The sequence below is a fragment of the Pan paniscus genome, chromosome 19 (genome assembly GCF_029289425.2).
Source record: "Pan paniscus chromosome 19, NHGRI_mPanPan1-v2.0_pri, whole genome shotgun sequence".
NCBI lineage: Eukaryota > Metazoa > Chordata > Mammalia > Primates > Hominidae > Pan > Pan paniscus.
The window spans coordinates 50195282-50220684 of NC_073268.2; the positions used below are offsets into that span (position 1 = coordinate 50195282).

General features: G+C 48.0%; 1 protein-coding gene across 6 annotated transcripts in view; it reads right to left on the bottom strand.

The window, feature by feature from the left end:
• Nucleotides 1–1015: 1015 nt before the first annotated feature.
• The window catches only part of DHRS7B (dehydrogenase/reductase 7B), a 67950-nt gene continuing 43562 nt past the window's right edge, over nucleotides 1016–25403 (bottom strand). For 5 of the 6 annotated variants that reach the window (XM_057300365.2, XM_034942239.3, XM_057300366.2 and 2 more), the window contains exons 2-7: nucleotides 20251–20429; nucleotides 14094–14203; nucleotides 8605–8821; nucleotides 7952–8044; nucleotides 3573–3725; nucleotides 1016–1488 (exon numbers count right to left, since the gene is read on the bottom strand). In XM_057300365.2, the coding sequence (XP_057156348.1) occupies nucleotides 1283–1488; nucleotides 3573–3725; nucleotides 7952–8044; nucleotides 8605–8821; nucleotides 14094–14203; nucleotides 20251–20404 (933 nt within the window). In that variant the 5' untranslated portion in view covers nucleotides 20405–20429 and the 3' untranslated portion in view covers nucleotides 1016–1282. The remainder of the gene's footprint in view (nucleotides 1489–3572; nucleotides 3726–7951; nucleotides 8045–8604; nucleotides 8822–14093; nucleotides 14204–20250; nucleotides 20430–25403) is intronic. The other variant, XM_055102161.2, reaches the window with a different exon arrangement.

The window sequence follows — 25403 nt, forward strand, 5'->3', positions numbered from 1 at the left end:
CTCTACTAAAAATACAAAAAATAGCTGGGTGTGGTGGCGCGTGCCTGTAGTCCCACCTACTCGGGAGGCCGAGGCAGGAGAATTGCTTGAACCCGGGAGGCGGAGGTTGCAGTGAGCCGAGATTGCGCCACTGCACTCCAGCCTGGGTGACACAGCGAGACTCCGTCTCAAAATAAATAAATAAATAAAATTTAAAAAAATAACATGTTGCTGACCATGTTATATAATGGTCATAAAATATAGGCTCAACAACGCCAGAGTTGGGATGTGGTGCAAGATGTCGGTATGATGTGCTAGGAGATTTGTAATCCAATTTGGGGAAGTCTACAGTGGACCTACATTTCAATTTTCAGTTTCAATAATAGGAAAAGTTTCCTCCTAAACACTAGAAATGAACTTGACCTACTCAGTGAGCCTCAACAATGTATTTTTAATAAATCAGAAAGGCAGAAACAGGCATTCTTTCTGGCTATGATCCAACTAGTTAGAGCTAACAAATGGCTCACTTCCACCAGACCAGGGGCTGCTGTAGAGTCTGCCCAGCTGGCCAATTTAATGGTTTCACTTCTAGAGGATGCATGGGGCCACGCAGGGTCCTCCTCTCCCTTTTGGCTGCTCTCTCTTTAGTAAGTTCACCTTCTGCTTGGAGTGGTGCCTGGCATCCTACAGGGATGTGGTGAGAGTTAAGAGAGAAACAGGAATTCCTATGAGGTGCTAAAGCAGGCATCCCTTGGGATACACCAAATAAGCCATTACATACTGGCCCACTTTTTAAGTTGGATGAGATATCATAGGGACCTGGAAATGGGCGTGACTGCTGACTTCTTGAAACTACAACTTTCTCCCCTCAGTACTGGAGGTGGTCTTTCTGCCACAACAATGAGGTTTAAGTCAAATACAGAAACAACTGGGTCAGGTGACATAACATCTGATTCCAAGATTGAAACTATTTCTAGGAGCTGGCAGGGCGAGAATTCAAAGGACACAAGGTTCTAGTCCTGGAAGACTACAACTCTTACTGTTTGAGATGTTTATTTCTAGTTTTTAGCGGTAAACCCCAGCTCCATATTTATTCCTTAAGTGTTTCCCCTCACCCTGGGAAGAAGCTTGTTGTCGTTTTTGATGGCCCTCTGCCAGCAGATCTGCACGAAATGTGTTTCTTCAGTCTTTCCCACTTGTGAGACAAATCTCCATTAAAGCCTCAACAAATGCAACTGTCCCTTGTAGAGTAAGCAAGCCTAAGAGTGCTGCTTCTCTGCCCTGGCTCTGGCTGGTCAGAGTACTAGGAGTTCTTGGATTTCCGCTCTTTTCTGGCCCTGGAGGCCATGAGGCTGAAGAAGAGCCCAGGAGCCAGAGTTCGAAGATAAACAGCCAAGAAAGGCAGTAAGTCAGCCAGGATCACATCTTTCTTCTTCTTCCCCACAGCAGCAAGAACATCCTGGGCCACCTCCACAGGGCTTCGGCCCTGGGCTGTGGTGGTGTCCATAACTAAAATAAATAAAACAAAAGAAACACATGAACTTGGAAGCAGAGGTCCCTCTTGAGGAGTGGAGCTGATGTGAGCCGTCAGGTCAGCCTGCTGCCTTTCCCACCATGAAGCTCTTCCCAGGGCCAGGAAGCCAGTGGTGTGCCACCATCCCTGATGATTCCATGCTCCAAGGAAAGAGGGAACCATTTTGCAGCTGGATGTGGGTTAGTGGGGGAAGCGAGAGGTGGGTGGGATGTGGAAACAAGGTAGACTGAGGATCCCAGTTAGGGCTTGGAACCAAAGTGAGTCTGTCTGCCTGGTGCTCCACAGCAAAGGCACAGGGCCAGCCCGGGGTGGGGGCTTCAGAGTGAGCCCCTCACACCGCACCTGAAAAGCAGCTTCCTGACCTGGGAAACGTGTGCCTATTAGAACAACCAAAGACTAAGGGATGTTGTGCCACCTCATTTATCTTGGGTAGCTTGGCTTCAGGGTGGCCAGACAGAGGTGGGTGGGGACTATTGACCCCCATATGCACAAGCTCACTGAGTCAGGAGCAGACAGATGTCCCTGTTCTCGATGTCAAGTATTAATTGGATGAGAAACAGGAAGAAGTCCTTAGTTTGTTTTAGGTGTTAGAAGGGACAGCTGGGAGAGATTAGGAGGCGGTGTTAGATTAACGGCAACTGATGTTCCTTCTACCCTAGTAATTTGACAATTTTGCCCGCAAAGTAGGACCAGCTGGCAGGCACACAGGAGCGGCCACTAGCACAGACCATGTGAAACCACTTTTTTTTTTTTTTTAAAGACAGGGTTTCGCTCTGTTGCCCAGGCTGGAGTGCAGTGGCACAATCATGGCTTACTGCAGCCTCGACCCCCTGGGCTCAAGCAATCCTCCTGCCTCAGCCTCCTGAGTAGCTAGACTACAGGTGGTGCCACCATGGTTGGCTAATTTTCGTATTTTTTGTGGAGGTTAGGTCTTGCACTATTGCCCAGACTGGTCTCAAACTCCTAGGCTGAAGTGATCCTCCTGACTTGACCTCCCAAAGTGCTGAGATTTCAGGTGTTGACCACAGTGCCTAGCCATATGAAACCACTCTTAAGTTGTCCAGATTGCCTGAGCTCCCTCACCAATGTCTGTTCTGTGTTTTTGTTAATGCAGAAAAGTAGGAAGTTTTGGATTACAGCTTATTTTTAAATGCTGCAGAGATAATTTTTTAAGTGGTATCTTCTAGGTATAAACAGGTGTAAAGCTGTATGAAGCCCCATGCCTCTGCATAGAGTCTACTGTGGGGAAAACAAGACTTGCTGTGTGAGAGAGCAGCTGCTGCCAGGACATGGGCAGTCTTGGTTCAGGCCTGGCTGGGCTGGGCGCAGGACCATGAGGCCCCTGGCAGACATCACAGCACAAACCCCAAGAGCTCACTTCAGGGAGGAGGACATGGCAGGACAGCACTGGAGGGGTGAGCAGGCCCTGTTCCAAGCATGGGGAGGCAGCACCAGCTCCAAGGGCTCCAGGGATCATGGGCACACTGGTCTCTGCTTGGCCTGAGCCTGCATGCTGGGGCCAGCTGCTCTGCCCGCGAGTGGTGACTGCAGGTCAGCTCTGCACTGTCTCCAAATGAGACAAGATGAAGGTGCTGAGACTGCTGCACTCGGCCTCACCCTGAAGACTGGCCCTGAATCAGTCATTTCTCAAGCCTACGGGACAGAGACAGACCATCAAACACCCTACACTTGCCATGAGGTCAATTCACTCCATCCCGATGCCGATAATACTCCTTGGACTCGGGATCTGCGAATGGGTTAGTTGGAAGTCTGTTGGCATTTCAGCTTGGCAACTTCCTTTTAGCCCTTGAGTCCTGCCCACAGAGGTCCTGTTCTGAATGCTGCAATGGTGACGTTCACACTAAGGGTAGGCCATGGTGGGGTAAAAGAAGATTATTCAATAGTCCATATCTAGAACCAACAACTCTGTCAAGTTTTTTTCACTTTAAAAGTTCTATTCCAAATGAAAATGACCAAAGAATCACTGAAGTAAGAGCAGCATGTCTCACTGTGGCTGACCGACAGATTTTCATAGGAGAAAAGAGAAACCGGGCCTCACCTCCATACCTAGATCCATCCGCGGTGATGGCATTTACAGAGAGGTTGGTGTGGATGTAGCCGGGGCTGATGACGGTCACCTCAATTTCATACTGTTCCATCTCGGCACGCAGACAGTCAAAGAAAGCCTGGGTTGCGTGCTTGGAGGCTGCATCTACACATGTGGACGGAGAGGCAGGTGAGTGAGTGCGCTGGGGTGGGCATGGCCTGGTGCCCAACTATTCACTACCATTCACGCTCTCTGTTTTGAAAACCTGGTTTTATTTGTGATCGTCTTGCTATGTTGCTTAGGCTGGACTCCAACTCCTGAGCTCAAGTGATCCTCCTGCCTCAGCTGGGACTGCAAGCGTGGGCCACTGTGCCCAGCTTTAAAACCTGGTTTTATTATTTAAGATTACAGTATTATAACAATGTTCATTTCCTGACTTTGAGAAGTGTACTGTGCCCTTGTTCTTAGGAAACAAACTGAAATAGGAATAAATGAGCATCATGTCTCCAGTTTCCTTTCAAATGGTTCAGGAAAAAAATTATAAATTATATACACATATAGTTTTATATATATTATAAACGGTATATATGCATATACACAGAGAGAGAGAATAAGATAAAGGAAATAAGGTAAAAGGTTAACAGTTAGGGAATCTGCATGAAGGGTGCAGGGGAGTGATTTGTGCTGTTCCTGCAACTTTAAGTCTGAAGTTATTCCAAGTTAAAAGTTAAGCTGGGCACGGTGGCTCACACCTGTAATCCCAGCACTTTGGGAGGCCAAGGTGGGCGGATCACGAGGTCAGGAGATCGAGACCATCCTAGCTAACACGGTGAAACCCCGTCTCTACTAAATATGCAAAAAAAATTAGCCAGGCTTGGTGGCGGGTGCCTGTAGTCCCAGCTACACGGCAGGAGAATGGTGTGAACCCGGGAGGTGGAGCTTGCAGTGAGCGGAGATCGCGCTACTGCACTCCAGCCTGGGCGACAGAGCGAGACTCCATCTCAAAAATAAATAAATAAATAAATAAATAAAAGTTAAAAACAAAAAAAACTGAATGACTACTGGGTAAAACATTCAAATAGTACATAAAAGGACAGAAAGTTAAAAAAAAGAAAGTCCTCCTGTCTTCCAAATTCCATTCCTAGAGATAATCAGTGCTAACAGTTTCCCAGAATTTTTGTTTAATTCTATTTTGGTTTTCTTTTTTTTTCTTTTTTTTTTTTTTTGAGACAGAGTCTTGCTCTGCCACCCAGGCGGGAGTGCTGGAGTGCAGTGGCACGATCTCGGCTCACTGAAACTCCGCCTGCCAGGTTCACACCGTTCTTCTCCCTCAGCCTCCCGAGTAGCTGGGACTACAGGCACCTGCCACCACGCCCGGCTACTTTTTTGTATTTTTTAGTAGAGACGGGGTTTCACTATGTTAGCCAGGATGGTCTGGATCTACTGACCTCGTGATGCACCAACCTCAGCCTCCCAGAGTGCTGGGATCACAGGCGTGAGCCACCGCACCCGGCCTTCTGTTTTGTTTTTTTAGAGAAGGCATCTTCTCTGTTACCCAGGCTGGAGTAGAGCTATGATCATAGGATCATAGCTCCTTGCAGCCTCGACTTCTTGGCCTCAAGCAATCCTCCCACCTCACCCTCCCAAAGCGCTGGGATTACAGGAGTAAGCAGCCATGCCCAGTGATTTTTTAAAAATATATTCTACGTATATTCATGTGATTTTACACATTTTATATTTTATATATATATATATCTTTTAATACAGAAATGAACTCTTACCTATTCTACTGTTCCTGCAAGTAGCTTTCTTCACCTGGTGGCAGGTTGGACAGCTCCCATGCTGGCCCTGCAGACCTGCCATGTAGCTGTGGCTGCCTAGTCCTCCCCAGTGAGTTACCAAGTGACAGAACTGGCCCCATCAGTGGGCCTTCATGGGTGTAAAAAATCCAAACCTGCCTTCTTATGTCTCATTTTGACAAATGTCCAGGCAGCGGCTTTTCATCTAGAAGAGCTATAGAGCTTACTCCACCTGCAAGAAACAGAGCTGTGCCTGCTCTCGAGCAAGGGCTTCACAACCCAGTAAAAGGTGCTCTGAATGGGAACACAGTGACCCTATAATGACATTCCTGGGAAACACACCAGCGTCTTCACAGTAAATCAGTTTCCTCCAATTCAGAATTGTAAATGTTTTAGCCTTAGGAAAGAAGGGGCATCCATCAGCTAAGGAAACAGGAAGACAGAAAGAAAGGAAGTGTCGCAGCAAGTCACATGAGGCAGTTCAGCAGTGTCTGAGCTTGCTGCAGTGCCTTGCTGGGCCTGCTCCATTGGTTTGGGGCACAGTTTCTGGGGTCTGGATGAGTTGGCTGTGGGTGGATGGAGAGGACTGCTCCTATCAGCCATGATTCCAAGAGTACAGCCCAGGCTTGGGGACAGGGAAGAGTGGGTTATCATGTAAGTCCCCAAAACAGAAGGATACACTCTGACAGCTGGGTCTCCCCAGAGCTCTCAGGCTGTGAGTTCTCAGCCAGGCTGTGCTGACCTCGCCGCTGGCCACATCACTTACCCTGCCAGTGTGAGGCCCAGTACTAAGGACACTGTGGATCACGTGACTTGGTCTTTACTTTAGCAGTGTGACAGAGAAAATGCCATTCTCCCCATTTTATAGGTGAGAAGGCCGCTACTTATCTGAGTTAACCAACTTGCCCAAGAGGCACTCCATATTCAGCCTGGTCATTATAAAGCTGAATACGGAGACTAACCATTGTATGCCTTACTGCAGTCAGCAGGCCAGACAACAAAAATCAGTGGTATTATTATAAATCAAAGTAAAACTTGAAAATAATTTAGTATAAAGAACTCCAGCTGGGCACGGTGGCTCATGCCTGTAATCTCAACGCTTTGGGAGGCTGAGGTGGGCGGATCACTTGAGGTCAGGAGTTTGAGACCAGCCTGGCCAACATGGTGAAACCCTGTGTCTACTAAAAATACAAAAGTTAGCCAGGTGTGGTGGCACACGCCTATAATCTCAGCTACTCAGGAGGCTGAGGCAGAAGAATCGCTTGAACCCGGGAGGCAGAGGTTGTAGTGAGCCGAGATTGCACTACTGTACTCTAGCCTGGGCGAGAAGAGCGAAACTCTGTTTCCAAAAAAAAAAAAAAAAACCTCTTTATCCTGATTTACCTATTATTAACATTTTAACTCATTTGCTTTATCATTGATGATTCTATATATAATTGTTTTTTCCTGAACCATTTGAGAAGCCTTAGATGGCTGTCCTATCCAAAGTTGAAAGAGAATATTAACAAACAGGGAAATCATGCATGTACAAGCATGTATGATGATTGTAAATCTCACTAATATGTAAGGAAACAAGATCAGAATAGTTAAGTAATGTGTCCAAGAAAATACAACCAGAACCAAAAGGTAGAGCTGGGATCCAGATCTTGGAAGAAAGAATAAACTGTGTTACACTCTCAGTTCACAGCTGGCCCTATAGTGTCATGGAACTGGATGTTTGTGGCTGCCCTTGCAAAGTGCTGCAGCAGCTCAGATTTCCCTGCCTTTGCTGACCAGGCTGTGGCTGGGTCTAGCCCTTGGGTGGCTGAGAGGAGATGAGGCTGGTATAGGCAGTATTTCCTTTCAGGAGGTGATGCAAAGAAAGGACAGTTTGTGAAATTACCTTAAAACCCTTTTTATTGAAACCTTCCCATTTGAGTGCCCAGAGATATAAATATTTGAGAATGTTCTACATAGCACACTGCTGCTAATGGTCAAAGACTGAGGGGGAAAAAATATCCTCAAGTGTCCAGGAAAATGGCTAAATCAATTATGTCACACTCATTCAATGGATTACTGTATTGAAAGGATGAGGTAAATCCATACACGCTGATGTAGAAAGATACATTAAGTGAGATTAACAAGCCACAAAGCAATATGAATAATGCCATTCCATTTTTGCATGTTTGAATTATATGTAGAAAAAACTGTGGAAGCATATGCCCCAAAGTGATGGCATGGTTATATATGTGGGACGAGCTAAAAATCTTAACAGTAGGAGTGGCTAGCACATGCCTAGTGCTTAGTGTCTGGGGCAGCTCCAAGCACGGCGCTCACAGCAGTCCTCTGGGCTAAGACTGAGGCTGTCTCCATTTACACTTGAGGGCAGGGCACAGAGAAGTGGGGATACTTGCCCAAGGTCACACAGGGGACAGAAAGTGGAGCTGGGATTTGATCCCAGGCATGTGGCTCTGGAGAACACATTCTAAAGTGCCTTTGCATTCTGGATAGTTTATTTCTACAATGTCTAAATTCTAGATAGTAAATGTGTTATTTTTATAATCAGGAAAAAACAATAAAGCCAAGCATTTTGTGGGAGAGAGAAGTACTCACATGCTGATCGAAAAGGAATGCTGATCTTGCCCTGGATGCTGCTGATGGCGACAATGTGGCCTTGCCTCCTCTTGATCATGGAGGGCAGGAGTGCTGAGGACAGACGCAGAGGCTTAGGCAAGCGCCCTACTTCCAGTCATTGCACCCGATGCTGATGGAAGGCGACCTTGCTTTTGATATTTAGTCAGAATGAGGGAGAATGGTGAAAACCCCTTAGGGTAGAGGACTATGTTGGAACTTCCAGCCTCCTATGGCCAGCAGAGTGCCAGCAGGCCAGCAGGACAGAGGAGAGAGGCAAGGAAACAGGGACAGAGGTCACTGCAAATGGTTAGCTCAGTTCCCTTTTCCTGCTGGAGCCTCTCCCCTGGACTGAAATCCGTGGTGGGACATAAAAATATCCCCACCTTGTAGGGGTTTGCAGTCACCATGAAAAAGACATGTAGGTAATGCTGCACAAATGTGGCTGTCACTAAAGAGAACATCTTGATTGGAAGCTATAAAGCAAATACCCAAACTCTAACGATAACACCTAACACCCACTCCAGGGCAACAGAGAGGATGGAGATGGGGAACGTTTAGCTGAAAAGGATCCAAGTGAAGTAAAAAGAATGCCAACATATCACTTATCACTGCTCTTTTCTCAAGACTGTTACCTTTCGTTAGAGCAACTGGGCCAAAGTAGTTTGTCTCCATGACCCTCTTGTCCACATCCACTGTGGTGTCCATGATGGTACCACGGTAGCTGATCCCAGCATTGTTGACAAGTATGTCGACATAGCCAAAGCACTGCAGGATCTCAGCTGCTGCTGCAACTATGGCCCCAGAGTCTGTGAGGTCGAAGGTCACCAAGTAAGGCTTGTGTGTCTGCACCTGGTCAAATACAACAGATACAAATTCACTTTCTGAGTGGCAGGCCATCTGGCTATGTGTCCCACGGATCACTTAGGCTCAAAACAATAATGTAACTTTATATTTTAAGGAACTAGAAAAAGAATAGCAAACTAAACCCAAAACCAGCAGAGGAAGGAAACATTATAATAAAGATTAGAACAGAGAAAAACAAACAGAATACAGAAAAACAATAAAAATCAATGAAACCAAAAGTTGGTTCTTTGAAAAGATCAACAAAATTGAGAAAGCATTAACTAGAATGACAAGGAAAAAACAGAAGACACAAATAACTAAAATCAGAAATGAAAGTGGGACCACTGACTTTACAGAAATGATGAGATGATAAAAAAGATTATAAAGATTATAAAAATGATTATAAAAGAATACTATGAACAATTATTTGCCAACAAGTTAGAAAAACTAGAATAAATGGATACATTCCTTGAAAAACACAAATTACCTAAACTGACTCAAGAAGAAATAAAAAATCTCAGGAGACTTATAACAGATAGAGATTGGATCAGTAATCAAAAACCTTCCACAAAGAAAAGTCCTGGACCGGATGGCTTCACTGGTGAATTCTGCCAAACATTTAAAGGAGAATTAACACCAGTCCTTCTTGTACTCTTCTAGAAAACTGAAGAGGAGAAAACATTTCCTAATTCAGTCTGAGGCCAACATTACTTTGATACTAAAGCCAGATTAAAGATATCACAAGAAAATTATAGAGCAATATCTCTTATGAATATAGATGCAAAAATCTTCAACAAAGTACCAGCAAATTGAATTTAACAGCGTATTGAAAGGATTATTCACCATGACCAAGTGGGAGTTATCCTAGGAATGCAAGCAAAGTTGGTTCAACATAGGAAAATCAATCATGGCCAGGTACAGTGGCTCACGCCTGTAATCCCCAGCACTTTGGGAGGCTGAGGAGGGAGGCTTGCTTGAGCCCAGGAGTTCGAGGCCAGCCTGGGCAACATGGCAAGACCCTGTCTCTTTAAATTAAAAAAAAGAAAATTGGCCGGGGGCAGTGGCTCATGCCTATAATCCTAGCACTTTGGGAGGCCGAGGTGGGTGGATCACCTGAGGTCAGGAGTTCAAGACTAGCCTGACTAACATGGAGAAACCCCCGTCTCTACTAAAAATACAAAACTAGCCGGGCATGGAGGCATATGCCTGTAATCCCAGCTACTCGGGAGGCTGAGGCAGCAGAATCACTTGAACCTGGGAGGCGGAGGTTGTGGTGAGCCGAGATCGCACCATTGCACTCCAGCCTGGGCAACAAGAGCAAAAACTCCTTCTCAAAAAAAGAAAGAAAAAAAAGAAAATTGAACATTATAATATATTGCATTAATAGAATGAGGGAAAAACCCCACTTGATCATCTCAATTGATGCAGAAAAGAGATCTCACAAAATCTAACACCCTTTCATGGTAAACATACTCAATAAACTAGGACTAGACCAGAAATTCCTCAACACAGCAAAGGGTGTTTATGAAAAACCCACAGATAACATACTCAGTGGAAAAAGATGGAAAGCCTTCCTCTAAGATCAGGAACAAGATAAGGACGCCTGCTTTCACAACGGCTACTCAACATTGTACTGGAAGTGCTAACCAGAACAATTAGACAAGAAAAAAGTGACCCAATTTGGAAAGGAAAAAGTAAAACTACCTCTGTTTGCAGATGGCATGATTCTATATATAGGAAATTCCAATAAACCCACAAAAAGCTAATAAGAGTTAATTAACAAATTAAGCAAAGTGGCAAGGTACAAGAGCAACATCCAAAAATCAGCTGTGTTTCTATATACAAACAATGAATAATCTGAAAAGGGAATCAGGAAAGCAATTCTATTTACAGTAGCAGTTAAAAAAATTAAATATGCTATGGTTTGAATGTGTCTCCCAAAACCTATGTGTTAGAAACTTAATCCCCAATGCAACAGTGTTGAAAGGTGGGAACTTCATGAATGGATTAATGCTGTTATTGTGGGAGCTTCCTTATCAAAGGATAAAATCAGCCCTTTTCCCTCTCTCTTGCCCACGTGATGCCTTCCTACATGTTAAGATGTGGCAAGAAAGCCCCTGCCAGACACCAGACCCTTGCCAGATGCTGGCCCCTCAAACTTGGATTTCTCAGCCTCCAGACTTTGAAAACTAGATTTCTTTAAAAATTACTCAGTCCGGCGAGGCGCACTGGCTCACTCCTGTAATCCTGGCATTTTGGGAGGGAAAGTGGGCAACTCAGTTGAAGCCTGGAGTTCGAGACCAGCCTGGGTAACATAGCAGGACCCTGTCCCTACAAAAAATGAAAAAATTAACCCAATACAGTGGCGTGTGCCTGTAGTCCCAGCTACTCAGGAGGCTGAGGCAGAGGATTGCTTGAGCCTGAGATTTTCAGGCTGCAGTGAGCCATGATTGCACTACTGAACTCTAGCCTAGATGACCGAGCAAGACTATGTCTCTAAAAATAATAATAAAATAAAAATAAAAATCACCCAGTCTCTGTTATTGTTACAGCAGCATAAAACAGACTAAGACAAACACTTGGCAATAAATCTAAGGAGATGAAAGACTGTAAAACACTGCTGACAGACATTAAAGAAGATGTAAGTTCATGGAAAGACATCCTGCATTCATGGACTGGAAGACCGTGTTGTTGATGTGAGAGTACTCCCCAAAGGGACCAATAGATTCGATGGTATTCCTATCAAAATCCCACTGGCAGTTTTTGCAGAAATAGAAAAAAATAATCCTAAAATTCATATGGGATTACAATGGGCCTTGAATAGCCAAAACACTCCTGAAAAAGGACAGATGGAGGACTCACACTTCCTCACTTCAAAACTTGTACAAAGCTACAGCAATTAAAACAGTATGGGTCCTTCCCCTCCTCCTCCCCCTTGCCTCCCCCTGCCTACCCTCATGCTCCACCTCGTCCCCCTAAGGGGGAGAAAATCCAGTACGGTACTGACATAAGACAGACATATAGACCAACTGAATAGCACAAGGAACCTAGACATAGACACTTCAAATATGTAATCAATTGATTTTTGTAAGGATGCCCATTCAATGAGGAAAGACAGTCTTCAACAAATGGTGCTGGGAAAAGTAGATAACCACATGCAAAATAATGAAATTGGACTCTTATCTAATACCATGTATAAAAATTAACTCAAATGGATCAATCACCTAAATGTAAGATTTAAAATTATAAAACTTGGCCAGGCGTGGTGGCTAACACCTGTAATCCCAACATTGTGGGAGGCTGAGGCAGGTGGATCATGAGGTCAAGAGATTGAGACCATTCTGGCCAACACGGTGAAACCCAATCTCTACTAAAAATACAAAAATTAGCTAGGTGTGGTGGTGCGTGCCTGTAGTCCCAGATATTTGGGAGGCTGAGGCAGGAGAATCACTTGAACCTGGGAGGCGGAGCTTGCAGGGAGCCAAGATCGTGTCACTGCATTCCAGCCTGGGTGACAGAGCGAGACTCCCTCTCAAAAAAAAAAAAAAAAAAGAAAGTGGGCTGGGCATGGTGGCTCATGCCTGTAACCCCAGCACTTTGGGAGGCCCAGGCGGGTGGATCACCTGAGGTCGGGAGTTAGAGACCAGCCTGACCAATATGGAGAAGCCCCGTCTCTACTAAAAATACAAAATTAGCCGGGCGTGGTGGCGCGTGCCAGTCATCCCAGCTACTTGGGAGGCTGAGGCAGGAGAATCGCTTGAACCCAGGAGGCGGAGGTTGTGGTGAGCTGAGATCGCACCATTGCACTCCAGCCTGGGCAACAAGAGTGAAACTCCATCTCAAAAAGAAAAAAAAAAGAAAGTGAAAAGATACTGAGTGAGAGAAAATATTTGCAAATCACATATCTTATAAGGGATTAATATCCCGAATACATAAAGAACTCCTAAACTCAACAACAACAAACAACAACCTGATTAAAAAAACAAGCAAAGGACTTGAATAGACATTTCTTTTTTTTTGAGACAGAGTCTCGCTCTGTCACCCAGGGTGGAGTGCAGTGGTGCGATCTTGGTTCACTGTAACCTCCACCTCCCGGGTTCAAGTGATTCTGCTGCCTCAGCCTTCTGAGTAGTTGGGACTACGGGCATGCACCACCACACCCAGCTAAGTTTTGTATTTTTTGGTAGAGATGGGTTTCGTCATGTTGGCCAGGCTGGTCTCGAACTCCAGGCCTCAAGTGATCATCCACTCACCTCGGCCTCCCAAAGTGCTGGAATTACAGGCGTGAGCCACAGTGCCTGGCCTTGAATAGACATTTCTCCAAAGATTAATAAATGGTCAATAAGCACATGAAAAGATGCTCAACATCATTTTCAATTAGGGAAATACAAATCAAAACCACAAGAAGGAGGCTCAGGTAGGAGGATCACTTGAGGCCACAAGTCCAAGACCAATCTGGGCAACATAGTGAGACCGTGTCTCTACATAAAAGTAGAAAAAAAAAAATTTAGCTGGGTGTGGTGGCACATGCCTATAGTCCTAGCTACTCAAGAGGCTGACGTGGGAGGATCACTTGAGCCCAGGAGTTCAAGGCTGCAGTGAGCTATGACTGTGCCACTGCACTCTAGCCTGGGTGACAGAGCAAGAGCCTAAGAAAATAAAACAAGGGCTGTTGTGGTGGCTCACGCCTGTAATCCCAGCACTTTGGGAGGCTGAGGCGGGCAGATCACCTGAGATCAGGAGTCCAGCCTGGTCAACATGGTGAAACCACGTCTCTACAAAAAATACAAAAATCAGCTGAGCGTGGTGGTGTGCACCTGTAATCCCAGCTACTCGGGAGGCTGAGGTGGAAGAATCGCTTGAACCCAGGGGGCGGAGATTGCAGTGAGCCGAGATTGGGCCATTGCACTCCAGCCTGGGTGACAGAGCGAGACTCCGTGTCCAAAAAAAAAAAAAAAAAAAACACCTTTTAAAGTTATCACCATCCCCCACTCCCACCCAATAAGTAGAGCTTAGCCAGGTAAAAGGAAAGGGAGAAAAGAGAACTTTCTCAACTCACAGTGCTAGCCAGTAGGGGCATCAGGATGTAAACCACTGGACAGTTCTCTCTCCCCATGCAGTGGGCCCAGTTCGCTATGGAGACCTGCTGCCTTCCCTGGGACAGTGTGACGCATGGATGTCCTACAGCTCAGCAGTCCAGGAGTGGGCCACTATCTCCTCAGTGCCTACAGAAGACAGCCTGCACTCCTTCCCCATGGAAAGCACGCCCCTGGCTCACCTTGGTGGCATGAGAAGCGGTGAGTTCTCTGATGAGCTCTTCTAGGGCCCCACCATTCCGGCCACAGAGCACCAGCTTAGCACCCGCAGCATAGAAGACTTTTGCACATTCTAAGGGAAGAGAAAAGAGCCTTGACAGCCATTCTTCCTCAGTGCCGTTCAGTTTAAATTCACCCAGCATTGCTGTTTGCTGCTTCACACCCTTGACAGGTCTGTGTTGGCACCTGCTGTGTGGCCCAGCATGAAGCTGGGAGCTAGGGCCCAATGCCGGGCTCACGCCCAGTGCTACAAACATCCACGGGGCAAAGAGAAAGGAGGGCCAAGGTGGACAGATGTGTTAAGTATCATGCTCGGAACACCCCATGATGTTCCTGTTCACCTGGATCAGCTGTGAGCATCACCTATCTTCACAGCTGAGGGAGCTCACCAAGGTCACTCAGGCAGGGTCTTGTCCTGATTGGCAAGGTCAATGAGGGCCAGCTATTATGGTGCTGTGCCCTGCCAAGGCTGTGTGGTGGCACTACCCAGGCACAGCTCTCCTGGAAATACTCACACAGTCCTGCAGAAAAGCTGGGGCAGGGGACCGAGGCCCTTCCCAGATCTGATGGGCTGTTTCCCAGGGAGTGCTTGAGGCAGAGGGAGCAGAGTGCCTGAAGGGCCGCAGGCAGATAGAGCTGGGACAGAAGGTGGAGGGTCTAACAGCCTCACTGGCTGGGGAGGGGTCAAGTCAGTGCACGCAAGCACCTGCCACACGCAGGACTATTAAGGGTGCCTGCCTTTGAAAAGGCTCAGTCCTGCTGGGCGGGAGGGAGTGGGGACACTGGAGGAAAGCAGGCTCCACCAAGCCCACCACACTATTCCAGGTGACAATCGATGCGGACTTCAACTACGACCACAGCAGGGACAGTCCAAAGCTAGTCAGACACGTGTTCTATATTCTTTTGGTGGCAAGAAACAGAAACTAAACTCACACTGGGGCAAAGCAAAAAGAGAATTTGCCAGAGGGATTGTGGGGAAGTTCAAGAATGAAGAGGAGAGCCGGATGGCCGAAACCTAGGAGGGACCCAAGTGCTGGCTGCCCGGGTGCTCTCACGTGCCTGGGTGCTCTCACACGTGGGCAGGCCCCAGAGCTCACATGCACAGTTTTGTCTTGTCTCTTCCCAGCTCTGATCAAATCCCAGGGAAGGCCGTGATCAGCCTTAAGTGGGGGGCCCAGCAAGGGTCACAGGTAATTCTCCTGTGGCTAAGCAGGAGGGCCTGACAAGAAACCCCCTGGACGCAGCAGGGTAAACCATGAGAACTGGGGGTGGAGGACTACTCTATGGGGAGTCAGAAAGGAAACGGAGTGATGGGAGGAGAGGAGGCAGAGGGTGGTGTCGTTGCTTCTTGCTTACCCTCCCCTGCAACATATCCTATGTAAATGTTCAGTGCCCCAAAAATGTACATATAGCTTATGAAAAGCAGGACAGCCCAGCAGCCAAGAGAGTGGACTTGAGCTAGACTTCCAACTCCAGTAAGTTAGAACCTCTTTGTTTCTGACTTTCCTCTTATTTAGGATGCTTTTTATCTATCAAACACAGTAGTAAGAGATTACCTACCTTAACTCACAGTCCCTCGGGGTGTGACTGTGAGATTGAATGAGTTAAGGTAGGTAATCTCTTACCACAGTGTTTGATAAACAGCACTACAGCAGTGTCAATTGTCATTTTTGTATTTCTATTTATTAAAAATTTTTTTTTAGAGACAGGGTCTTACTCTGTTGCTCAGGCTGGAGTGCAGTGGCACAATTATAGTTCACTGTAGCCTCGAACTCCTGGGTTCCAGTGATCCTTCCACCTCAGCCTCCAGAGTAGGTGGGACCATAGATACTCGCCACCATGGCTGGCTAATTTTTGCATTTTTGTAGAGATGGAGATTTTGCCATGTTGCCCAGGCTGGTGTCAAATTCCTGGGCTCAAGCGATCTTCCTGCCATGACTTCCCAAAATGCTGAGATTACAGGCATGAGCCACTGTGCCTGGCCATATTTCTGAACTACTTTGTAAAAATGTTCTGGCCGGGCACAGTGGCTCATGCCTGTAATCTCAGCACTATGGGAAGCTGAGGCAGAAGGATTGCTTGAGCCCAGAAGTTTGAGACCAGCCTGGGCAACATAGGAATCTTGTCTCTACAAAAAATAAAAAATTAGCCAGGTGTGGTGGCGCATGCCTGTAGTCCCAGCTACTCAGGAGGCTAAGGTGGGAGGATCCCTTGAGCCTGGGAAGTCAAGTGAGCCATGATCACACCACTGTACTCCAGCCTGGGTGACAGAGCAAGACCTGTCTCAAAAAATAAAAATATGTGTAAATAATAATGTTCTAAAAACTGATGATGAAAACTGAAACATAGTTTTTTACTTTTTCTTTTTTTTTTGGATACAGGGTCTCGCTCTGCACCCAGGCTAGAATGCAGTAGTGTCATCATGGCTCTCTGCAGCCTCAACCTCCCAGGCTCAAGCGAGCCTCCACCTCAGGCTTCCAAGTTGCCGGGACTACAGGCACATGCCACCATGCTTGGCTAACTTTTGTAGAGATGAGGTTTCGCCATGTTGCCCAGGCTGGTCTAGAACTCCTGAACTCAAGCGATCCTCCTGCCTGGGCCTCCAAAAGTGCTGGGATTACAGGCATGAGCCACCGCACCCGGCCACATGCTGGTTTAAAGAGGCACTCCTGTCCTCACCTGAGGCATAGTCTCCCTTAAGTGCTCACCAGCAGATCTGCACAGGATACCTTGGCCCCTGGCTGACCCTGACCTGACACCAGTGAGCCACTGACTTGGTTCCAGACCGAATCTTAGAGGCCCAGGTGATTAGGTGGCACCCTAGCTCCTGGTTCATGGAAGGGAATGGCCTTTGCAGGCTAATTCCATCTCTGGGAGCCACGTGGTGATGGGCCAATGCTGCAGGGTCGGAGGATCAGGGCTGCCATCTCCTCAGCTGGGAAGGAAAGGTCAGAGGGGCAGGCGGTGTGTACTGGTCTGAACAGGCCTGCCCTTAGAGAAGTGTCAAACTTCCTTAAAGCTAGATGGGTTCAAAACATGGGAGGAGAAGAAACTCCCTCAGCACCAGGGGTCCTGAGAGGTCTGAGGGAAGGCTCCCTGACGTCTGTCTCATGGTGTGAAGCCTCCGTGTGCTCCACAGCTTCTTGTTCAGCTCCCCACACAGCATTTGCTCATCCCCCAGGCGCCTCTCCATACACCCGACAGTCTTCGGGAAAGAGGTGCTAAGTAGACTCAATCTAGACACACTATCTTCTTTGAAGGAGATGAGGTTGGTGTGTTCGTTGGCTCATCCCAACAAAGGGCAAAAGCCCGGAGAGAGCACCCACCCTGGGTAGTGAGGCCTGGTCCCAGCGCCCCAACCCTGCCTCCCTGGTGCGCTTCTCAGCAGAGCAGTAGAGCCCCCACAGGAATGAGGGGGGTGATGGCTGCACTCCAAGCCAGATGCCAGCATTCCTGAGGCTAGAACTGCTCATCCGGTTTATAAATCATTCCCAAAGGCTAGGAACCTTGGGCCCTGCTGGCTTCCTCACCCCATTTTGTCTTGTCCTGACCAATACCTAGGACATTTGTGAGGTGCCACCAAAGGGTGCAGACACAGAACCCTTCAAAGGTGGGAGTCCCGCTGGAGTCTAAACAGCTTTGGGGAGATGACTGCCTCAAATCTGTTTGAGTTTTGCTTCCTAGCAAAGCTAAAAAGAGAGGAAATGAAAGTTTGTGTAGGGAGTGACAGAAATGAAAACAACAGATTGGAAGGATTCCATTTTCATTTATTGAAAAGCTGATATTGGAAGGTAGGAGGGTCCAAGGAAAACAACTCCAAGGTACGATATGTGAAGGGCTGCAGATGACTGTCCAGTGCCGCTGGCACGCCTGGCTGGAAATCAACAGAGCTGTGCACAGCCCTGTGGCTAAAGCTGGAGGAAGGAGATATCCAGAACGTTCTGTTCCTTTAGTCAGTGGTCCCACAGTATTCTACAAGGACAAGCTCAAGAGGCTTAAGTACACAAAACAAGAGACAAGATAGGAGAAACACGGAAAACTGAAGACTCGTTGCATAACTCCAAACCTTCCGGGTGGCTGACACGGCAGGCAGAGCCACTGAGGACAGCATAGCTCTGCCTCCTCACAGAAGCAAGGCAACATCAGAACGTCCTTGGTGGCATCAACAGTGGCTGTACTTGACATGGCCAGTTAAGAACCTGCCCTACTTTATCTGGATGGAGGGACTCTTGTTCCCAAAAAGTTAAATGGGGCAGAATATAAGCAGTGACTGGAATCCAGGAAGGGCCTGACATCTTATGATACATAGACAGGTCTGGTGACCTCCGTGACATTTTCTGTTCCCTTCATAGTCTTGGTGTCAGGAGAGGAGATGCAGAATGAAGATGACAGCATGCTTCTCAAACATGCACGGATGGGAGCACGTGCGACTCAGAGCTCCACCTCTGCCAGCCCTCAAATGCTCTTCAAGGACTTTCACAAAATGCTTCTCTTTGAGCTCAAGAGAAGTGGCTGCTGACCACCCTATATATAGTAACTGAGTAAGGTCAGAGGACTGACGATGGCAAAGGGCCTGCAGACAGCTGTCCCTGCAAAGGTCTGGATATCCAATGACAGACATGGTGTTCATCCCTGGAGACCTCACCTAACATCCACAGTGGTGCACAAATGAATCCATACTCCCTAAAGCTTTCCCAGGCCACCCCTGGCCAACTGCAAGCCACTTCCACCACAAAGACCCACCTGCTTCTCTGTGTTCATGCAACACCCAACTGTATAAGTCCCTGCAGGACCGTGCTTCTCCCCTACCTCTGGGCCTGTCTGGAATGTTCTGTCTACTAGCCCACCTATTCCTTCTACCTGGCCATCTCCCCTGCTGAAGCTTTGAGACTGTGAGTTCTAGAGACAGAGATGTGGGTTTGACTCTAGGTTTTGTACCTTCTGGCTGGAAGTCCTAGTCATTCCTTCTCTGAATCTTAGCTGTGAGAAGTCAGTGAGATAATGCATGTAAAAGTGCTTAGCACAAGTCAGCACATATACATGTGCCTTGTTGCCACCAGGCTGGTTTGAGAGCATATGTTACTGCAATGGCAATATATTGAGATAAGTCCTTGCCTTTCTCCTTACAACAGTCAACTGTGACCTCCTTGAAGGAAGGGACCCTGTCTTTCATCTGTTTGTTCTAGAACCTGACCCAGAGCCTCCCACTTTAGTGGGTGCTCCATCAGCTCCAGCTGAGCTATCACCAACCAGAAGATGTAGCAGCGGGTGGGGTCACCACAATTCAGGGAACTCCTCAGCTTTCTTCCATGGAACTCAGAGTAAGCGTGGATGGCAGATGGTATGGTGTGTGCATGTGCAATGTGCCAAGTCAATATACGTGTGTGGCAGGAAAACAATGGAGCCCTGTAACTCAGAGGCTTCCAGAAATGGGAGAAGGGGGAACCCAGGTTTTGACACTCCAGGCCAGGGTCCCGGTACACCATTCCTGAGACTTAGAAGCTCATGGTGTTCACTGGGTTGGAATGGACCTAGATTGGAGACCCTGGAACAGCTGAGGCACCATTTATCCTGTCTTTGACCTTGTCTAGACCATGCTGAGGGGACAGCTGGGGGCCTGGCCTGGGATGGCAAGGCCCAGAGAAAGCATGCACCAAAGCTGTGAACCAGAGGCCCCGGCTGAATCTAGGAAAGGACATGTTTCATTTGGTCCTCATAGAGGTAAAAACACGTTTTAAGTTAGCTGTCCATATTTGGAAATTGGGAGATTTCACATAAAATTCCTACCTCAGCAAGCAGCTGAGGCTGAGCAGGACTGCCCTGTGAGGGGCAGGTATCCCATCCCACCCCACCCCACCCCACCCCACCCCACCCCACCCCCGGGGCCAGGCTGCTTCTCTCACACTTGCCTCCCACCCTGACGCTGAGTCATTTCTCACTGTGCCTTGGCTCCTGCTTTTTCCACTTGTACCAAGGACAGTGCCATCCGGCCCACTTCCCTTATCTGGCCTTCTGCTGCCGCTTTAGGCATTTGCGCTGGTGGTCCCCGTGCAGCTGGGCCGCTCCTCATCCCTGGCTGACTTACCCCTGCCCCCTGGCAGCACTGCCTCCAGGACCCACCTTTGCCCAGCCCTGAGGTGGCGCCTGTGATCACCACCACAGCATTCCGCAGGTAGGCCTTCCCGCGCACCCACTGCAGCAGCCGGAAGAGGCCGAAGACGCCCAGGCAGCCGAACAGCAGGGGCAGGATGGCTGTGGAGGTGATGAAGTCCATGGCCTTCACCTTCGGCAGACTCTTCCTGGAAGAACCAAAACCAAACACACCAGTGACAAAGTAGCAGAGTTCAGGGGACTTTCCTAGGCTCTTCCTCTCATCTGATAGGAATCCCAGATCTCCCTCTGTGGACTCCAGCTCTAAGCCCTAGCAAGTATTGACCCAGGCCCTGCACCCTCGGCCGACTGTTCAGCATTGCAGAACTTTCTTCCTCTCAGTACTGACATGAGCAGACAGAAAAGCCACAGGCCTCATGCTGCCCCTCAGGGAACAAGCGGAGATTGCCATTCAGCCTAGGATGTAGTCACCCACAGTGTTACAGGAAGAGGTGGCGTGTCAGTACTCACCTGCCTCTCCTTCGGAAACCTGTGTTGGCCTTACCTCAAGTAACGCCTGTTTTCATTTTCAATCCCTGAATACTTGTGAAACTAGAAAGGGGTTTTTTGAGGAAAGGAAAAAGGAAGTCGTACCAATTCTTATCCTCTTCAGAGCAGACACTCAGAGGATGGACATTTCTGGGTGGAGCAGCCCCTAGATTGTTACAGTGAGGGCCACAGATGGACTTCTGACCACAGGCCTCACAGACACCCAAAGGGGATTCAGTGCAGGGCCCTGCCCCAAGCACCAGCATGGGCTCCGGCCGGTGAGCGTGTTGCCCCGCTGTGCCTGTGGCATGTTCCTGCCCAGCATTCCCCAGTGAGCCATGAAATCTGGAGGCTGTATGAGTGTCTGTGCAACAGTGTGCAGTTGATTCTTAGAAAATGTGTGTTTTTCCCCACCTGCCCTTATTTCCCCTGAACCTCCCCCATTCCTCCGCATTCACCTGTCCTCCTGTGCCCAAAGCAGGAGATAAGAGGGGACACAGGGTTAAAGGAAGGCTGAGGAGGAGCTGGTGAGGACCGAGGTGAGCACCATGTGCTGTTGCTGGGAAGCAATGCCCTGGAAGGCCACTTGACAAGCGAGCCAGAGTCTATGAGACAAAAGGCCCCCCACAGTCCACCTCCAGGGCTGTGGTTTACGAGCACAGAATCCTTCTCAGGAAGGAAGAGGCTGGAATCCAAGAAAAGAGTTCTGGCAAACCTGACTGTAGCTCTAAATTATTCATAAGCTTGGAGCAATAATGTAAAACCCTCACCCACCTACTTAATATCCCATCTCAAGCCCACATATAAAAAAAAAAATTCTGCTTCCTTTCGTAAGAGGACATCAACTCTGGATGCCAGAGTGAAGCCAGGAACACTGTGGACTCCCAACACACATCCATCTATGCACCAAGTCGCTTTGATCCTGAAGTTCATGTTCAGGGTGGCTGTCCCGATCTATGCTAAATTGCCCCCTACAAGAGGATTCTACTGCAACGGAACTGTCAACTGAACTAGATTAGCATTTACTTTTTCACCTGCTTTTCCAGATACACCTGAATTCTTAACCACCATAAAAAACAGCCACATTCTTGGACTGTAAAAATGACAGTTTCCCATCAACCGCCACTTAATCCACCTCTGAAAACACCTCAGCTACTATCTGCTGCGTGGATAAAGCTCCCTCTTGCCCTACACTATGCCAAGCCTCCATTATATGAACTGGGGATTAAGGTGGTATCTAAAGCACCAAGCTTTTCACCCAGGCACTACTGGTACCATCCCTGCCCCAAGAGGAAGTTCTGACCAGGTGTTCTTGCCTGCAGGCTATGCTGGGTCCCAAGGACCCTTTGTGTGGAATCTGAGAAGTGCTCAGGAAAGGTGTAGAGTAGGCACCGAGGCCTGTGCCACTCCAGGGTTCTGTGGGTGCTGCCTGGAGTCCTGCACAGGACCAAGATCCTGAAAACAGGGAATGTGGGAGGGTTTCCTAGGGGAAGGAGGGATAAACAGTGGGAGGCAGGAATGGTTGCCATTTTGTTTATATAGCTTTACCAGAAAATTACAGCAATTGACAAAAGGCAAGAGAAGGTTCCAGGCAAGGATAGCTTAAAACTTGCATGTAATAAGCTGGTTGAGGGGTGGGGGCTTGGGAAGAGTTCAACCCGGCTGGATGGCTATTTGGTAAAAGCTTTTTTCTCACTGCAATCCCAGGTCTTTGTACCAGGTAGGTCTCAGGGTAGGACCACCCTGCCTTGTCCAGAATGGCCCAGGGCCCAGCCACTGCCCAGGATGAGCTTGAGGTGTGAAAGGGGTGGGGGCCTCAGCTCAGGGAAGGATAGTAGGGCTCAGCCTCTGGGGCCGGGACCCAGAGCCCCACTAGGCGTGTTGGGTGGAAACCCCTCCGAACACTCCTCCATGGGCCCCTGGAGGCCAGCGCCTGTGAAGTCCACCCAATTTCAAATTGACAACCTGGGGCTGAGGCACAGTGCCACCGAGGTCATGGGGGTCAAGAGCCAAGTATGCAGCCTGTCGCTTCCCAAAACTCAGAGACCACTTGAAAAACACTAACTGCAGCACAACAGCGGCAGTGCAGGGGTCATGAGGATGAACCCTCAAGCCAGCCTGGCTTGGGTGACACCCTGGCCCAGTCACTTGGCAGCCTGGCAAAGGGGCCTCACTGCCCTGGGCCTCAGTGTCCTCGCCTCTGAGCTGAAGTTGTGAGAGGACCTCCCTCCTGGGTTTGTTATGAGGTTGAATGAATTCATCTGTACACAGAGGGAACACAGATGCCACCAGCATCATAATGACCACCACTAACTCAAAGTTCCTGGATCAGGACCTCACCTCCCAGCAATCCGACTCCCAAGACTGTCTGAAGGGACCCCTGGCTTGTGAAGAGTGGTTCTTTCCAAATAAAGGAAGCTCATTAAATGTATTAAGTGTCCAATGTTGTTTAACTTCTATATTTTCATAAACCTTTCAGTTTAATCAAATTAACAAATAGGAAAAAACTCCACAACATTGGCAGAAGTCAGGCTCTCATATCCCAAGTTTTGTGTTAGAAAATGTGGTTATCAAGGCCAGCAAAGCAGGAGAGAGCAGACAGGTACTAAAATGTCCCTCAACCCCGTTTTCACACCCAGGGAGGAGCAGGATGAAAATAAACCAGCCCAGCAAGGCTCCCCAGTGGAAGATGATTAAAGTTCCCAACAAATTGCACTTTCATGCAACCTAATTAAAACTCAAGCCAGCAATCTATGACATGAAGAAAAGAGAGAAAACTACACACCGTCTTGTACACTTCTGGGATTCCTTGAGCACCTGACACAACATCACAGGCCAGCCTTGGTCTCCTGGCCCTGGAGACCACTTTGCCTGAGGCAAACATGGCGCCGGGTGAATGGGATTCATCCTTGGCCCGGGCCGCTGTCTGTGGGGAGAGCGCACGTCTGCATTCAGTCTGGTAGGTTGCTATCGAATCAGAATGCAAAGCAAATTAAAAGCCAGTGCCAAGGCCAAACGCAGTGCCTCGCGCCTGTAATTCCAGCACTTTGGGAGGCTGAGGTAGGGGGATCGCTTGAGCCTGGGAATTCAAGACCAGCCCGGGCAACATGGTGAAATCCCGTCTCTACAAAAAACACAAAAACTAACCAGGTATGGTAGTGCACGTCTGTAGTCCCAGCTTCTTGGGAGGCTGAGGTGGGAGGATTGCTTGAGCCTAGGAAATTGAGGCTACAGTGAGCCAAGATTGCACCACTGCACTCCAGCCTGGGTGACAAAGTGAGGCCCTGTCTCAAAAACAAACAAAAAACAAAATCCAGTGCCAACTCTCCCCTGCTAACAAAGAATGACCATGGTGGGAAAAGACACCCCAGAGTGAGCCATTTATCTGAGAATCAGGTTCAATTCCAGCATAACTTTCCTGACCAGATGAAGTTGTTCATATTGATAATCCCGACTCTTTCCAGAGTTTTTCAAACTCTGAAAGCCCTCCTAATAGTTCTTCCACTATGCAGGGCATGTGGCCACACTGCTGGGCCTTCTTGGGTTCTTAGAGACAGCTGTGCCAACACTTTCCTAGCTTGTCTTTGGAAGTCAGGATGACCATGAGAGCTAGCCACGGAAAGCCCCACCACCTTGCTGTGGTGTCCAGGGCTTTCTACCAGCTAAAAGGACAGCTTCACAGTGGAAGAAAGGAACAGTGTTCTAGCTGGCCACATTTCCAGATTAGGAAATAAATCTACATAAAGCAAGGTCAAAGGGAGGCCTGTTTTCTTTGAAAATGGCATACAAGAAGGATTTATATATATGTATAAACTTTAATATATTTATCAATCATGCATTTTATACCAAAATCCTTATTAACTGCTTGTTTCAGATATATAGCCAGATCATGGACTGAGAAGGCAAGATTGATGGTATAAAAAGGGACTGGGAAAAAATATCTGGCTCACGATTTTCAGCATTTGGAGATCAGCTTGTAGAAAGAAGGGACAGAGTCTGTCTAGCACCACTGTGAGCCATGGCGGAAAGCAGGACAGAGACATGGGGAGAGAGAGTGAAGCCAGAAAAAGAAGGTGAGAGCCCCTCAAATAGAAACCATAGTGCACACGGCATCTGGAAGCAGAGGGCACCACCTACACATGGAATGTGTGCAGTCATAGTCACACTCTTAGTCCTTGGGCAAGAGACCTGAAACACGGTCTCACACTGATGAGACTCACGAACTGGCGTGAGGAAGGGAGAGAGCTCAGGGGCTCACATATTAATACTGTCTGCTTATATTTTCATCCCTTGCCAGATCCATGAGCTCTAGACCCAGGTTAAAAGAGTGCAAAGGTAGCAAAGTCCCGCTAAGGGTGAGGGTTCCTTGGGCCCGGGCAGCCAGAGTTCGGGGCTTCTCTCTGTGATTCTGCTGCTCCTTTACTTTCTGCTGAACCCACCACTGTGTAACTCCCTCACATCCATTTATGCAGCTCATCCACCCTTTAAAGGGCTTCTGGAACCTCAAATTAGACATGAGACTATCACCAAGAAATCAACTCTGAGCACAAATGTCACCCTTTATGTCATCCATTCCATTCCTTCTACTTTGGCCAAAATTCTCCCTTGCATTTCACAGACGGAATCCGTTCCTA